This window comes from Nycticebus coucang, chromosome 5, assembly GCF_027406575.1.
Source record: "Nycticebus coucang isolate mNycCou1 chromosome 5, mNycCou1.pri, whole genome shotgun sequence".
NCBI classification, from domain to species: domain Eukaryota; kingdom Metazoa; phylum Chordata; class Mammalia; order Primates; family Lorisidae; genus Nycticebus; species Nycticebus coucang.
Window position 1 is genome coordinate 118,531,956 of NC_069784.1, and position 16,905 is coordinate 118,548,860.

General features: G+C 34.3%; 1 protein-coding gene across 1 annotated transcript in view; it reads left to right on the forward strand.

Moving 5' to 3' along the window:
• VTA1 (vesicle trafficking 1) overlaps positions 1-16,905 on the forward strand; it is a 66,859-nt gene that overhangs the window by 40,631 nt on the left and 9,323 nt on the right. Inside the window, exons 6-7 of the mRNA XM_053591349.1 lie at positions 2,831-3,007; positions 9,397-9,477. Of these exons, the coding sequence (XP_053447324.1) occupies positions 2,831-3,007; positions 9,397-9,477 (258 nt within the window). The remainder of the gene's footprint in view (positions 1-2,830; positions 3,008-9,396; positions 9,478-16,905) is intronic.

Here is a 16,905-nt window from a genome sequence, read left to right on the forward strand (position 1 = left end):
TTATGCATATGTGGGGTACAATATGTTGATTTTTTTATACAATTTGGAGTGCTCATATCAAACCAAGTAAACCTCATTTACTTGATTATTATGTTAAGACATTTATGTTCTATACTTGATAGATTTGACTTGTACCCTTGCAATATGCTCCACAAGTGTGGTCCCACCATTTACCCTCCCTCTATCAAACCTCCCTTCCCACTCCATTTCTCTCCTTCATCCTGGGCTATAGTTGTGATCTATATTTCATAAGAAAGTGTGAGGAAATATAAATTGGTTTCATAGAAGTACTGAGTACATTGGATACTTTTTCTTCCATTCTTGAGTTACTTTGCTTAGGAGAATATGTATTTTCTCACAGTTTTGGAAGTTAGAAAGTCCAAGGTCAAGGTCCAACAGGGTTTGGTTTCTGATGAAACCTATCTTCAGCTAGCTTTCAGATAGCCACTTTCCCTCTGTGTCCTCATATGGTGAAAAGAGACCCTGCCCTCCCTACTTCCTCCTCTTATAAAGCCACAGTTCTATCAGATTAGGACACTACCCTATGACCTCATTTAACTTTATTTTCTTTGTAAATACCTGTCTGTATATACAGTGGCACTGGAGACTTCTGCTGTCATGGCTGATGAAGTTCATGAGTCAAACTCATGATCTCTTTGTCAAATGGTGGTTCAGCCACAGCCTTAGCATTCTCTTTACAACAAGCTTCCTCATTTTTTCCAATATGGATAGAGTAAGAATTTTAGCTCATTAATTTAAAATATAATCTGATATCATAATCAGGCATTAAGTAATAATATCTAGAAATACTTCCTCAGAAATGACTAATGGCTCTACAAGAGAATGTCATTAAATCTGAATATGTATGAGAAAAGTCATCTTTAAAACTATAATCTGTTTTTTCTTTTTCTCAGTATATCATTATATTCTGTTGTATTTTTAAATTAACTCTTACAAGATAACTCCAGGTGTAAATGGTATTATGTGGAAGGTGGTAGTTACAGATAACAGCTCTGGCCAGGTGACTGGTTGCAGAAGAAATGAGGACTACAGTTGTCATGAGTGTTTTGTGTTTTGTTAATGTTTGTGTATATATATATACATATGTTAACCAAATATTTGTTTTCATTCCTCTCATTATCTTGTCACTAAAGATATATTGACTTTATATCAGTTTCTTAAATTGTTAATTTTGCATCATAGTATTCAAGTTAGGAGATAATCAGGAGAGGAGTAAACATCACCTAAGGACTTTACCTCCCCTTCTGGGAAAAGGAATAGGGCATTTTTGGTTGTACGCAGGATACTTGTACCATGTAAGGCAGATCTCTAACCTTGTCACTGTCTAAATTTTATTTAGAGATTAAGCATGGTTTAAGGAATGCTTCTGGCTGTCAGATTGATGAGGTTGGACTTGTGATGGTCAATTTTGGGGTCAGCTTGCCTGGATTAAGGAATACATAGGAAACTGGTAAAACATTGCTTCTGGAGTACGTCTGTGGGGGTATTTCCAGAAGAGATTGGCCTTTGAGTCAGTGGACTGGGTTGGAAAGATGTACCTTCAATTTGGGCAGGTACCATCCAGCCCAAACAGAACATAAAAGGAGAGAAACAGATTTCTTCTCTTGCCACCTCCTGGAGCTGGGACATTCTCCTCCTACTTAAGGTCAGTTGGAAATTATAAATTGGCCATCAGAATTCCAGGCTTTCTGGCCTTGGAACTTCAGAACTTACTCCAGTGGTCTTTCCATTCTGTGTTCTCAGGCCTCAGACTAAGAATCACACCCTCAGCTTCCCTGGCTCTGAGGCTAGACTTAAACTTAGCCTGCATCCCTGGGTCTCCAGCTTGTGGTGGCTGCAGTGGGAGTTCTCTGCTTCCGTAATTGTGTAAATCAGTTCCCCTAATAAATCCCCTCTCAATATAACTAAGTCTATAACCATATCTACATATATCTTATCTAGGCGTATTTAATACACTGTATTAGTTCTCCCTCTCTGGAGAACCCTAATACAATACATATATTCATTCATTCAACAACACTAAGAAGCCTGGCTCCTACTAGCATCAATTCATTCATTTGCCGATGTCTAAAAAACACAGATAATAGAGTCAGAATCAGTATCCCATATCACTGTAAAATGCAGACTTTTGTTTAGTTTTTTATCTTTTGGTGTTTCTGTTTTGACATAAAAGCTTTATACATTGAAATGCATACCTCTTAAGGGTGTAATTCAATGACTTTAGTACCCCCCCCAATATTTCTGTTACCCTAAAAAATTATCTCCCACTCCTTCCAGTCCATTCCACCTTGAGAGGTAATTTCTGACTTCCTTTGTTTTTTAAACTGTAAGTTAGTTTTGCCTGTTGTGGAACTTTGTTTAATGGAGTCATGCAATATTCTCCGTGCCCAGCAAATTTCTCTCAGCTGTTATCTGTGAGATTCACCCATACTTGTGTGTCAGTAGTCTGTTCCTTCCCACTGCTCGGGAGTGTTTCATTGTATGGTGAGACCAGTTTATCAGTCCACCTGCTAATGAACATTGTCACTGTTTGCAGTTTGAGAATAAATCTACTTGAACAGTCAATTACATGTACTTTTTAGACATTTCGCATGTTTTATGTGAATATACAGCATATATTTTATTGCTCTGGGTGATTAGTGAGGGCAGAATTGTTGTGTTACATCTTTAACTTTTAAAACACTCCCAAGTCATTTTAAAAATAATTGGATTTGAAGGTTTCATTTGTCATATGTATAGCAAAATAAGAGTACCTGGCATTTGTATTTCAAAATTCCTACTTTAACATCGTGTATATCTCATGTAATAGACCCTGAAGAAAATGAAGATGCCGGAGCAGCCTCTCTGCCCACGCAGCCCCCTCAGCCATCATCATCTTCAGCTTACGACCCAAGCAACATGCCATCGGGCAACTACACTGGAATACAGATTCCTCCCGGCGCACACGCTCCTGCGAATACCCCAGCAGAAGTGCCTCACAGCACAGGTAGGAAACTGAAACGGAACAATTTGTGACTTTCCCTTGTACTACTTACCATCTTTGTGCTTCATTAATAATGGTCATAAAGATAATAAGGCCCTTAAATTTTTTTTGAACCCACTTCTTTTATTGAAGTTTTAATATGATAATTTTTTTAAAAATGACAAATATTTATTTATACGATGTCAGTTAACCATATATTTCATTAGTAATAGTTTCTGTGGTTTTGGCATGTATATTGCTGTTCTTTTCCTCCACTTTCCTTTCTTTCCCCTTCACTATTTAAGAACAGCACTGAGGTGGGTGGGGTTTATATAGGGTGTGTTGGTCAACGTCCTACTGTGATAAAGGTTAAATTTGTCTTGCATTATTCCCTGAGGATCCTTGTCTTGGCCTGATATGGGTATTATTAATGATGGGAGCACTTTTGAGGTGTAGAATCTCACTAATAGTGTAACCTAGACAAGTGAAAGGAAGGGTTTAGGTTATTTTTTTTTAACCTTACAAATGTATGAATTAAAAAAAAAACTGAGACAGGGTATCTATTATCTTTGAATAAATTGATAATGTACGTCAGTGTTTTCTTAGGAAAAAAAAAATCTGATGAAACTAGTCTCTAGTAGTCAATGTCAGTGGAGAAAGATACTTTCACAAAATTAGAAGTGCTCTTTCATTTACTTGTATTCTTGATGAACTATCACCCTTACTTCCAAATACAGGGGCATTAGCAGTGAGTGATTATTTAAATATTACATTTAATTTGTTGTAATTTTTTCAGGAGTTGTTCTTAAAAATTTACTTTTATCCCAGTGTAAGGATGACCTATGAGTACTGAACTTCACAAACATCTCAAAATATTTGATTAATGGATTAAGGATCATCCTTTGAGCTCTGATTGCTAATGCCCTCTGTTATGTTACACACTATTATTTCATTGATGTTTAGTTGTTAGCCTTATTTTACCATGTAGGTTATTTTGTGTCATTTGAATTTACATTTAAAAGTTTTCTGTTTTTACCATCGTAGTGGCAATTATGATTAGTCTCCTCCTCTTTTAAAACTTTCACGTTTGTATTATCTACACATACTACTAATATTTTGTCTTTGAGATTAATGATGATAATTTAGCACTGATCTCTTTTGTGTCTATTTTACCCTGACACTTCAATGCTTTATGTCCTATGTAGTGATATTAAAGACAAACCAATTTGAATTTGTTTTGTTAGTAAAATTTCATGGAACCCTGTTTTAAATATTTTATTATATTTTAGAAACATCCAGTATTTCCATTGTAGAATAATGTAAGCAAAACCAGCTACTTAGGTATGTTTGCCTTAGATGAATACTGTTCAAATTATGCTGGAAAGTTTAAACAGTAAGGTCAAGAGACCCAGACATAGGCATTCTCATGCTGGGGCCATGGAAGAAAAAGCCTTTTGTAATCAAATAGTATTGACTGTAACTTTCTATCCCTTGCTAAACCACAAATTCAACTTCTCTTGACTTAGGTTTTTCCTCTGTTTGACATGAAATTAATCATACCTACTTATGATTATTTTAATTCTTGAAGGGGGAGAGATATAAAACTTGAAGTAGTACTATGTCCAGCAGAAATTCAGTGTTCAGCAAATTAGCTTCCTTTCCTTTTCCTTCTTCCTTCCTGTCTCTTTGCCAAAGAAAGAGAGGGTAAGTTAATGAACACTTAAAAAATTGTTTTGTGAATCAAGAGAACCGTCACACCTCAGGGTAGGATATTAACATAGAAAGGCTGTCCCCCCCTCCACAGAGCACTGCTTCAGGCAGCATGTCTTAGGACAGAGTCGTGGTGTAGACACATACACAAATACATTTATATATGTACACAAAAATATTATATATACATACAATGAATATTAAACACTTTAGTAGGAGAGCTGTATTAGATTGATCCATATGAAATTGCTGATTCTAATTTTGTATAAGAAAAATGACAAAATATTGATAGTTTCGTATGTTCAAACTAATAGTATCTTCTGGTTATAATACATTTTTCGTGACATAAAGATAGATACCAAGAAGTTGTGTTCTGTTGGGAAGTTTTATGGCACATGAGCCTCTTGTTTTCTCACTTTTGTTCCTCAGAACAGGAAATAAAACTAAAAAAAATCCTACAACTTTTGTAGGATGAAATCCTTTTCTATTTTATATATTCTTCCAGACTTAGCATATAAATAATTGTCAGCAGATTTACACACACTAATTCTTACAGCAACTAAATTAAATATTGCTGTCTATAATTTACAAACTCCAAAGAGAGTAGCAATTATCCTAGGAAAACGAGCATGCCTAGTAAGTGACAGAACCAGAATTTGAATCCAGGTTTTCTTGACTTCATGTTTTGGCCACTTCCCTTCTATATCCCTCCTTCCAAGGAAGTAAAATCCCATCAAGTCTAAACCTACTTTCCTGATAGTCTGTTTGCCCTTAAGATTGATTTGAGGTGTTGGAGTCTCCTCCTCTTAGCCTCAGATTTTTTTTTCTATTATATTTGAAACAATAAAAAAATCAGTTCATAGTTGCCTAATAAAAAACAAAATAACATTTTTGGTTTACATAAATATAGCAGATGTTTCCCCTCTTACTTACTTTAAGAATGATTTACTTTCTCTCACATAAAGGTCCAGGATGCACTTTTATCAAAGGGAAATCCTTAAGATAGCTGAAAAGAATAGTATGTACTAATTTACAGTTTTTAGTTCTTCCACAAAAAAGCAAAGGGGGTTCAATGAGGACAGGGATAGTGATTGTTTAAACAGACTAAGTGTTTGCTTTTTGTGCTTTTAAGCACTGTGTAAATATCACATGTAGGTGATACAGTGTAGTTTTTGTTTTTTGTTTGTTTCTTTCTCATAAATCATAAGCTTTCTGCGGTCCTTAAATATTATAGCAGGTGACCTTAGTAATAAATCTAATCAGATTAAATAACAGAATTATTTTAAAATTAATGCTAGCCTTTTCACTGTAAATGCAGCTCAGCCCAGGTATAGATCAAAATCTAAGATGTGTTACTGTGTCAGAAGTACCATGTACTGCCTGAGTTCTTCTGTTAGGGTTAGATATTCTGTTGCTACTGGGACTTACACGTTTCTTTGGATGCTGACTCCCATAATTACACTGAGGTTTTACTCAACTCAGTCCTTTTTTTTTTTTAACCTTGGCTTATGCTGCTCCTTGTAGGTAACATGTCTGTCTCCCTTTTTCCGTGCCTCTCCAAATGCTCCTTTCTTCGAGGGTTGTGTTGAATTACACTTTGTGGACAATCTTCTGTAGTTTTATAACCAACACCACAACCTCCTTTTTCAGACTCCATGCCATTTAGTTAATAGAACAATTTAGTATTTAATTAGAAATCTTACATTTCATTCTTTGTATTAATCCCATCTAATATGCTATATAACCATCTACTTAGAAGTTAACCAGAAGTTACTGTTTTTGTTTGGGGTGGGGATGAGACAGAGTCTCACTTTGTCATCCTCAGTACAGTCCATCATAGTCACAGCAACCTCAAACTCTTGGGCTCAAGCAATCCTCTTGATGTATACCTCAGCTTCCCAAGGAGCAAGGACTGCAGACATCCACCACAACACCCAGCTATGTTTAGAGACACGGTCTTGCTCTGGCTCAGGCTGGTCTCGAATTCTTGAGCTCAAGCACTCCACTTACCTCGGCCTCCCAGAGTGTTAGGAATACAGGCGTGAACCACCATGCCCAGCCCAGAAATTACTGTTAACACTTCTTTATTGTTAAACAATAGAAAGAAATTTCTAAAACCTTTCTGCTTTCCCCCAGAAATATTTTTATTATCATACTATTCCAACATGTGTAGTATTACAGTCTAGGGGACTTGAACCCATTTGTAAATTGGTAAATGAAATCTATCCATGTCAAGAAAGAAGGACAAGTAACTAAATCTGAGCATCTCAAAAAATAAATACATAGCATAAATTAAAAACCTTTTACTAGCTTAGCAGGTATTTATGAGATTGTGTGGAGCCAGTACTTTAGCCTCCAGTGGGAATGTGTTTGTTTAGGACAGATCTTGCCTTGGTACTTTAAGACAACGCAAAGCGGCATCTTCTGACCATGCTGCCTGAGGCATGTTGAGCATGTAGTCAGTCCAAAGCTTAGTGGAATGACCAACCACAATACTTAATAAAAAGCAAACTACCATTTTTAAAATTTGCTACATAACTAAAAATGTTCTCCCTGTAAATTATGGTTTTTTTTCTTGCTAGTATTGTCAATCATATGGAGATGTGCAAATAAACATTTAAGAATTAAGGCAGGTTGTTGACCAAGAACTATACTTTTTCCCTAGAGAGAGAATTGGTTTGGAGCATTTTAATTTAGGCAAAATTGAAATTACTTAGAAAGGAATAGCAATGATAGATTGAACTGTGAAAATGTTATACTCTTACTTTTTTGTAAAGCTCTATGTGAAGAATATATATAATTATTAACATAAGTTTCAGGTACAGCTGCTTCAAAGCACCAGACTTAACTAAGTAGTCTCTGAAGAGTCCTCTCAGATCTTACATTCTAACATCTTTTTTAAATATTGTTACTTACATGCCTTATAGTGTTTAGCAAGTTTTGTGGAGAAAATTATGTCGAATGTTTATAATAATATATTTGGTTAGCACTTAAAAAATCAAGCAAAAAATAGTCATTGAATTAGTTGATTTAAAATTTGTATGTCTCATAACTTTGCAAGTATGCTTCTATTAATTTTTCTGTAAATGTATTCATGCATGCACTGTATATAAGAATATTCACTATAGTATTATCTATAGTAGCAAAAGATTGGAAATAAATGTTCATCGGTAATGCTTTGCTTTATAAAGTGTGATACATGCATATGGATAGCCATTAAAAAGAACAAGGCATATTTATATGAATTAATCTGGGATTATTGGTATGACACAGTAAGGGAAAATGCACAGAACAATATAGTATGCAGAACTTACTGCCATTTGTAAAATGCACACACAACAAAGCATGCCTTCTGGGGGATTATGATTGTTCAAATTTCAAAACACAGATTTCTTAGCAAAGAACAGCATCGATATAGAGAGAGATTGGAGTGGGCTCACCTGGTTTTGTGTGAACAGAAGGGTGTTTGAGAAACTGGTAATGACCTTGAAGCGGTTGAACATAGGAAAAGGCAAGCTTTCACGTTTATACTTTTTTGTACTATTTAAAATTGGTACTTCACTTTTCATCTGTATCCCTTTGTATTTTTAAAATATTTATTAGTTCAATTTTTAGTTAAAAAATAAGATTTTCATTACTTTTAATACTTCAAAGGCTGTAAAATAAAACGAGTCTGCCCTAAAAAAAATTAAATGAAGTAAAATAGTTTTTATTTAAACTACCTTTTCCCTTAGGTGGAGATGAGAAAGTTCTTGAAAGTCAGAATTTCATACTAGAAACACTATATTTTAGAACTTCAATGATTTTTTGTGAAACCAACATTCTAGAATCATTAGATATGTTTTTGTGCCCCAAGAATCTTCCCGCTTTATTTTCACCCTTTCTTCTGTTCCCTTTTCCTTATCTGCTGTCTTTCCCACTTTACTCTTACTACAATTTGCCTATTCCAATTTAACCTGTTAGCTTGGTGTAAAAGAACCCTGTTTGGGGGGAATAACTTCATTGATTTGGAGTAATCAGCTTTTCTTGTCCTTTTGCATTCCTTGCTGATTGAATCATGTAAGGTTTTTTTTTAAGAATGTTTCAACACTTTCTGTTAATTTTTTAGATGATTAATAATCCTTAACTCTAGTATATTCCTTACCATTAATCAAGAATGCTTACTTACTAAATGTGACAGTTTTGACAAGTGCTAACCAAAGTCAGGCTACACTAATTGTTTATTGGATTTATAAAAATATTATTTTTCAAATGTTAAAACTGGAAAATGTGGAATGTATAATTTGTAATTATATGTGCAATGATGAAATAGGACTCATCCTTTAAGTTAAACTAAATCATAATTGTGTCCTATTCTGTTCCCAAAATTATTTGACTGAAATATTAAAAAGTGGGAAGGAAATCTTTTATTTCTGCAGATATTTGGTAAGCTTTAATTGAGAAATGAATTGAAGCATTAGATAAACAAATTTCCTACATATTAAGGAAATGTACAGCCATTACAGATATGCAAACGCTCATAAATATTTTCCTGCATATTTTCTCTGCCAACCTCCAACATCAACTAAGCATACGCACTTAAAAATCCATTAATGTTTTAATATAGTTAAATGAAATAATGAAATTCCCCCGTGATCCTTTAAGCACTTTCCTAATATATAATTAAAAGATGTAACACACACTTATGCTTTTCTGATTTGCAGGTGTAGCGAGCAGTGCTATCCAGCCTACTCCACAGAGTCTTCCTGCTATTGATCCCACACTTTTCAGTACAATTTCCCAGGGTAAGTCAGCTAACTATTTTATAAGATATTTTATTATTATATCTCCTGTTTGGGGTGTTATTTTGTAATTTTACCTTAGGATAGCTATATATTTAAATGTTCTCATTTAAACTTGAGTTTTTAGGTAATTAGAAATATATTTTCTTGAATACTATGTTCACTGGATTCTCAAATGAACCAGGATTGTTTAATATTATTAATAATACTGAAATCCAACGTGTTCCCTTTGTTACAGTTTTTTTGTTTGGTTTTGTTTTTGTATTCTGAATATAGAGGCACAAACATAGCCAAAGCTATCATGGAAGTTGATGCTGGATTATAGTTATTCAAGATCACTGTGTGTGTGACTGTGATCTTCCTTATCTTTATTAAGTTATTAGATTATCTAAAAAGAAAGGAACTCACCATTATTGAAAATAAAAATCTCTGAGGTTAATTATTTTGGTTGGTTGGTTTGTTGGTTGGTTGCTTTCATAGGTGATTGATTTGCTAATTACAATCTTTACTACTTTTCCTGACTTCTCTCTTTTACCCAAAGTCAAGGTTGTATTTATATTGGTCTTCCTCGTTTACAGTTTTTTTTTTTTTTTCTTATGTCTAGTGAGATTTAGTCCTTTTATATTTACAGTGAAAATCTTGACTAATTATTTTTGGTAACTATTGTTGAATTTCCTCTTATATTATGTGTGCAGGTGTATTTTCCCACTTAATTTTTCTGTTCTTTTTATATAAGTAGGAACTAGCTGGCCATAGCCTCCCTGCCTACCTGTCAGCCGTGGAATAAGGAGATCCTTTTGGGGAAGTGGTGGGTTAGAGACCATACCTACCTTGTCAGTCCTCACACTGTCTAGACAGTTTGTTCCATAATTTTCTGGATATGTACTTTAAATCTCTTCGCAGTTCTCCCTTTTTAATTTTTTACTCTCTTTTTTTTAATTTTTTACTCTCTTTTTTTTTAATTTTATGGATTTATTTCCTTTAATATTGCCTTATCATTTTAATGTAGTTTCAAGAAAAAGAATCATTAATCCTTAGTCTATAGCTAGAATCAAAACCCTAGAGTTCTTTACCTAACCAAACTATCAGTCAAGTGTGGGGACAAAATAAGTACTTTTAAATATGTACAAACTGTGAAACTTTACTTAGCACATTCTTTTTTTTTTTTTAAGGAACTTACTTTAGGATATATTCCATTAAGATAAAGGTAATAATCAAGAGAAAGAGAAGTATAAGGTGTAAGAAATGGGGTAATTAACCTAAAATAGTCTGAAGAGAGAAAATTGTGCAATACCTTTCCAAAAGCTTGGGGGAAAAATGCTCTGAAATTCGAACAGGAAATCAGAGAACTCCCCTCCTTTAAGAAAAACGATAGAGTCCACGTAATATAGAAGAAGAAGCTGTAGAATATAAAAGACAGATAAGAAGCCACAGAATCCTTCTTCCAACCAGGAAAAGAAAACCAAAAACTAAAAGATGAAGAAAACATTAAAAATTATACCAGAAATTACAATTTGAAGACAAATAAAAATATGACATGATTTTAATAGAATTATGAAATAAAAAGAAAATAATTTCATTTGACTTAGATACAAAGAATATTCTCCTTCAGATGGCAAAAGGTTTATCACAAAACCCAGAATACTTCATTCAGGACAGAATATAAATATTAACACTGACAAGTGAAGGTAGAAATATGTTTCTGAAATTTGAGAGGTGAAATGTATGGATGAAAGTTGTCAATTAGAAGTGTCCAGAAGTAGAATGCTGGTGATTTTTTTCTAAAGTTAATAAAATGAAAAATAGAATATGAAAGTAAGTACCTAGAGAAATTAAATGAACTAATAAAAATGGGAGGAGATAGGCCAAGAGAGAAGGAAAAAATAGTGTGGGTGAGCTAAACTCTTATTTTTCATAGTATCATGTCAATAAACAGTATCTAAAAATTGATAAGAAACAGTGGAATAAGCTTATGAGTTAGGGTTAGGGAAGTAACCTAAAAAACAACAAAAAGCAGAAATAATTGGGAATGTGTTGGGGAGGGACAGGGCAGGTGACTTTACCTATGATATACACTTCTGCCCTAATTTTTAAATCATATGCTCGTATCACTCTGAAAATAATAAAATGCCCAACATGGTCCCTTGCATGGGGATTGGGTAATACCACTTTGAACATAATATGAATTGTGTAAATTTCGTTTCTTTAATTCTGTACTCAGTTGACTTCTGGTCTGGTGGTGAGAGATTTATCTTCAGTTGGTTCAAAGTCTAAAAAAAGTTAAGGGAATGAAGAGCTTAGAAGAATGTGCTGTGTTGGAGTGCAGTGCGCTCACTCTTCTGATAAGGAGTCCCGTCTTCGAGCTCTGGGAACTGTGTTGTTTAGTATATATTTAAATGTAGTATGTTGTTTACTTATAGTTGAGTGTCTGAGTTACTTTAAATTTATTCCACTTTTTCCAGTCTAAGCAAAAGCAGATGAGTTATAAGGCCTAAAATTAAGAGCTGAGATGACCTTTGAATCCTAAAACTTTTAGTTTTACAGGTATTTTTGTGTTTCATGGAGAGCAGGTAGTGTTAAAGTAAGGAAAGTAAGGAATCATGGAAAATGATTAATCTGTTGATAGATAGGTAACCTGCCGAGCTGTATTCTATTTTCTTCTGTTAAATTTGATTTCCACATTCCTCTCTATAGTTCAATCCACCTTTAAAAGCTTTATCGCTTTATCTACAATTTAATATGAAAATATCTGAAAAAGAATAGACAAATAAATTGATGAAACAGAATAGAGAATCTATCAGGCCACACAGTATGGGAATTAATGATGAAGGTGCCATTTGGTTCATTGTGACAAGTGACATTACAACAATTAGCTGTCAGGGGAAAAAATTACTTTAGATACCTATCTCACTATCTTGTGTCTCATTTGGTTTTATCGTAACAGATTTGACAAATTAAAAGTAGTAAATTCCATACAACAAAAGATCCTCCTCATTATAATAAATTGGAAATATTTGATTCTGTCTTAGTGTGGTTTTTGTATGTTTGTTTCTATAAAGGAATATCTGAGGCTGGGTATTTTATAAAGAAAAGAGATTTCGAGGTTCAGCTCACAGTTCTATAAGCTGTCCCATCACCTGCCTCTGATGAGGGCCTCAGACTGCTTCTACTCATGATGGGAAGCAAGTGAGAGCAGATGGGAAAGTACAGTGAGCACGTGGCAAGAAAGGGGAAGAAGTGCCAAGCTCTTTTTAACCAACTTTTGCTAAAGCTAATAAAGCAAGAACTCATTCACTCACCAGCACACACACACATCCCTGCAGGCATTCATTCATGAAGTTCTGCCCCCATGATCCAAACACCTTCCATTAAGCACCACCTCCAACACTGGGAATCAAATTTCTACATAAGGATGGAAGGGGGTCACATATCCAAACCATGACAGATACTTAAGTAAAGAAACAATGTCCGTAGCATATAAAAAGAGTGCCTACAAATGAGTAAGTAAAACTCAAATCAGTAGGAAAAAATAGGCAAGAAAATCAACAGGTAATACAAATGTGCAATGAATATATAAAAGCTGCCCATCCTTACTAGTAATTAGGGAAATTGAAAATTAAAGTGAATTTGGTTTCGTGTAAGTGCTTATGCTTTTGACCTAGCTCTTTCACTTTTAGGATTCTATCTTAAACACTTAGACATGGGCACAGTATATTTACACAGAAACTTCAGCATTGTTTGTAGTAATCATAGAAAGTGATCTTAAATGCCCATTCATAGGCAAGTGGTTATATTAATTATGGTTCATTTTAACTGTGGAAAACTGCACATTTTGAATACGATAGCCTCATGTGAAAAGATCATTTAGATACAAAAGAGCAAGTTGCAGAACAATACATACAGCATGACTCTGTTTAGGGGGGAAAAAAAGAAAGCATTTAAAACAAAACTGTATTTTCCTATGGGTACAAATGTGTAAATACTTAAGAAAAACTGGATATTACACGAACTAAAAAATGTGATTTCAGATAGATCACATTGTAGGTCATAAGACGTCCTTTCACAAATGTGAGAGAATGGAAGTCAGGCAATGTCTGCGGGTGGAACTAAAGAAACCAGTAACAGAAAGATAGTGGAAAAATCCCCAGATTCTTAGAGATTAAACAGCACACATCTAAGTAACACATGGGTTAGTGAGAAAGTTTAAAACGTTTTGAATTAAATGAAAATACAACTTAAGCAAAATTTTTAGGATGTAGCAAAAACAGTACTTAGAGGGAATGCACGTGTTAGAGGAGATCTAACAATCAGCTAAGCTTCTACCTCCAGAAACTGAAAAAAGAACAAAATTAAACAGAAGAAACTTTAAAAGTAAGATTACAAATTAATGAAACTAAAAACAGGAACTCAGTAGAGAATATGAATAAAACAAAACTCTGATTATTTGAAAAGATTGATAAAATTGATAAGCTTTAAAGACAGTGGTTCTCAGCCTGTGGGTTGTAACCCACAGGAACTGATTAAAGGGCCGTGGCATTAGGAAGATTGAGAACCACTGCTTTAAGGCAAAAGGACGGAGTACACAAATCACTAATATCATAAATGAGGGAACATTATTACAGATGCCAGGGGCATTAAAAGAATCACTCAAGCAATCCTCCAACCTCAGCCTCCCGAGTAGCTGGGATTACAGGCACATACCACCATATGCAGCCACCATAATATGCATTTCTTTTTATATTGTACTGGAAGTCCTAGCTAGTGCAATAAGTAAAGAAACAGAAAGAAAAGATACACAGATTGGAAAAGAAGAAATAAAACTGTCTTTGTTCATAGATAATTTGATCATTTATGTAGAAAATCTGAAATCTTAAAACTAATAAATAGTTATAACAGCATTGCAGGATACAAGGTTAAAATGCAAAAGTCAATTGCTTTTCTGTATACTGGCACAGAACAAGTGGAAATTACAAACACAGTAATACAAAGCAAAATACCATTTACATTAGCACCCTGCCAAAATGAAATATTTAGGCTTAAGTCTAACAGTATATGTATATTAGGAAAACTGCAAAACTCAGATGAAATAAATCTAAGGAAAACTAAATGGAGAGAGATTCCATGTTTGTGGATAGGAAGACTCAGTGTTGTCCAGATGTTAGTTCTTCTCAACTTGATCTTTAGATTCAGGTAATTCCAGCCAAAATCCCTGCAAGGTATTTGGTACATACCAACAAACTGATTCTAAAGTTTATATAGAGTGGCAGAAGACCCAGAGTAGTTAACACAATATTGAAAGAAAAAACAAAGCTGAAGCACTAACACTATCTGACTTTAAAACATACTATAAAACTACAGTAGTCAAAATAGTGTGGTACTGGCAGAAGAATAGACAATTATATCAGTGGAACAGAATAGAGAGTCCAGAAATACACCTATATAAATGTAGCCAAATAATCTTTGATAAAGGAGCAAAAGCAATACTGTGGAGGAAAGATAATGGACAACCACATACAAAAAAAAAAAAAAGTGAATCTAGACACAGGTATTACATCCTGAGTTTAACTCAAAATGAATCACATACCTAAATTTAAAATGCAAAACTATAAAACTTCTAAAAGATAGCATAGAAGAAAATTTTAGATAATCTTGGTTTTGGCAATGACTTTTTTGATGCAATACCAAAGGCATGATCCATAAAAGAAAAAATTCATAAGCTGAATTTTATTAAAATGAAAAGTTTCTATTCTGCAGAAAGATACTGTCAAGAGAATGAAAACACAGAAATTGAGAGAAACATTTCAAAAGATTTATCTGATAAAGGACTATTTTCCAAAATATACAAAGAACTCCTAAAGTCAACAATAAGAACACAAAGGACCCTAAATAAAAATGAGCCACAGACCTTTAAACACACTTCACCAAGAAAATATACAGATGACAAGTAAGCATATGAAAAGATGTTAGATTTTATTAGGAAAATGCGTATTATTACAACAATAAGATACCACTACACAGCTATTAGAATGGTTAAAATACAGAACACTGACAACACCAAATCCTGGTGAGAATATGGAACAATGAGAATTCTCATTTATGACTGGTACAGCTACTTTGGAAGACAGTCTGGCAGTTTTTCACAAAACTAAGCATACTCTTACCCAATAATCCAGCAGCTGTCCTCCTTGGTATTTATCCAAAGAAGTTAAAAACCTATGTCTACAAAAGAAAAAAAAAGGGGGGGGGGGGCAGGGGGGACTCTACCGCTTTACTTATAATTACCAGAACTTGGAAGCGAGAAAGATGTCCTTCAATAGGTGAATGAATAGATAAACTGCATTACATACAAACACTGGGATGTTACTCAGTGCTAAAAGGAAATGAGCTATCCAGCCAGGAAGAGACACAGAGGGAACTTAAATGCATGTTACTAACTGAAAGCAGCCAAGCCAGAACGACTGCGTAGTGGGACAATTCCAACTCCGTGACATTCTGCGAAAGGCAAAACTATGGAATCAAAAGATCAGTAGTTTAAAGATGAAAAAAGAATACAAATTTGCCCCACTTTCTCATATCTAATAAAAAGTTTTTATATGTGTCTAAAGTCAAAAAAAAAAAAAGATCAGTAGTTGACAAGAGTGAGGGAGAGGAGGGATAGTCAGTGCATCCTGCGCTTTTAGGGCATTGAGTCTCTCCTCTGTGACACTAAGTGATGGAAACATGCCATTGTAAATTTGTCAAAAATCATTGAATGCACAACACCCAGGGTTAACCTGAACATAGGCCTTGGGTTATAATGATACCTCAGTACAGGTTCATCACTTGTAACAAACAGGCCACTCTGGTGGGTGATGTTCATAATGAAGGAGGCAAAGCGTGTGCGGAGGGGGATAGATAAGAGAAATCTCTATACTTTTCTCTAGATGTTGCAGTGAACTTAAAAGTACTTAAAAAAAAATAATGTTTTTGAACAAAAATAAGTTTGTTATAACTAGTATCGTTATCATCACCACCATCTCTAGTACTTCCTGAACCCCTTTTCTGCTACAAATTTCTTTCCAGTGCTTGGTACTTACCACCTTTTAATATACATATTATATGGTATATATTAATATATGTGTTAATATTAATGTATATTAAATAGTTTGTACTGAATTTGTGGCTGACTCTGAAGAGGACAATGGAATTGGAGAGGTAGGTACTTGAAGCACAGTTTACTCTTTTACCGTAAATTGTGTTCCTCTAAATCAGCAGTTCTCAACCTGTGGGTCGCGACCCCTTTGGCATCTCCTGCGTATCAGATATTTACATTACGATTCCTAACAGTAGCAAAATTACAGTTATGAAGTAGCAACGAAAATAATTTTATGGTTGGGGGTCACCACAACATGAGGAACTGTATTAAAGGGTCGCAGCATTAGGAAGGTTGAG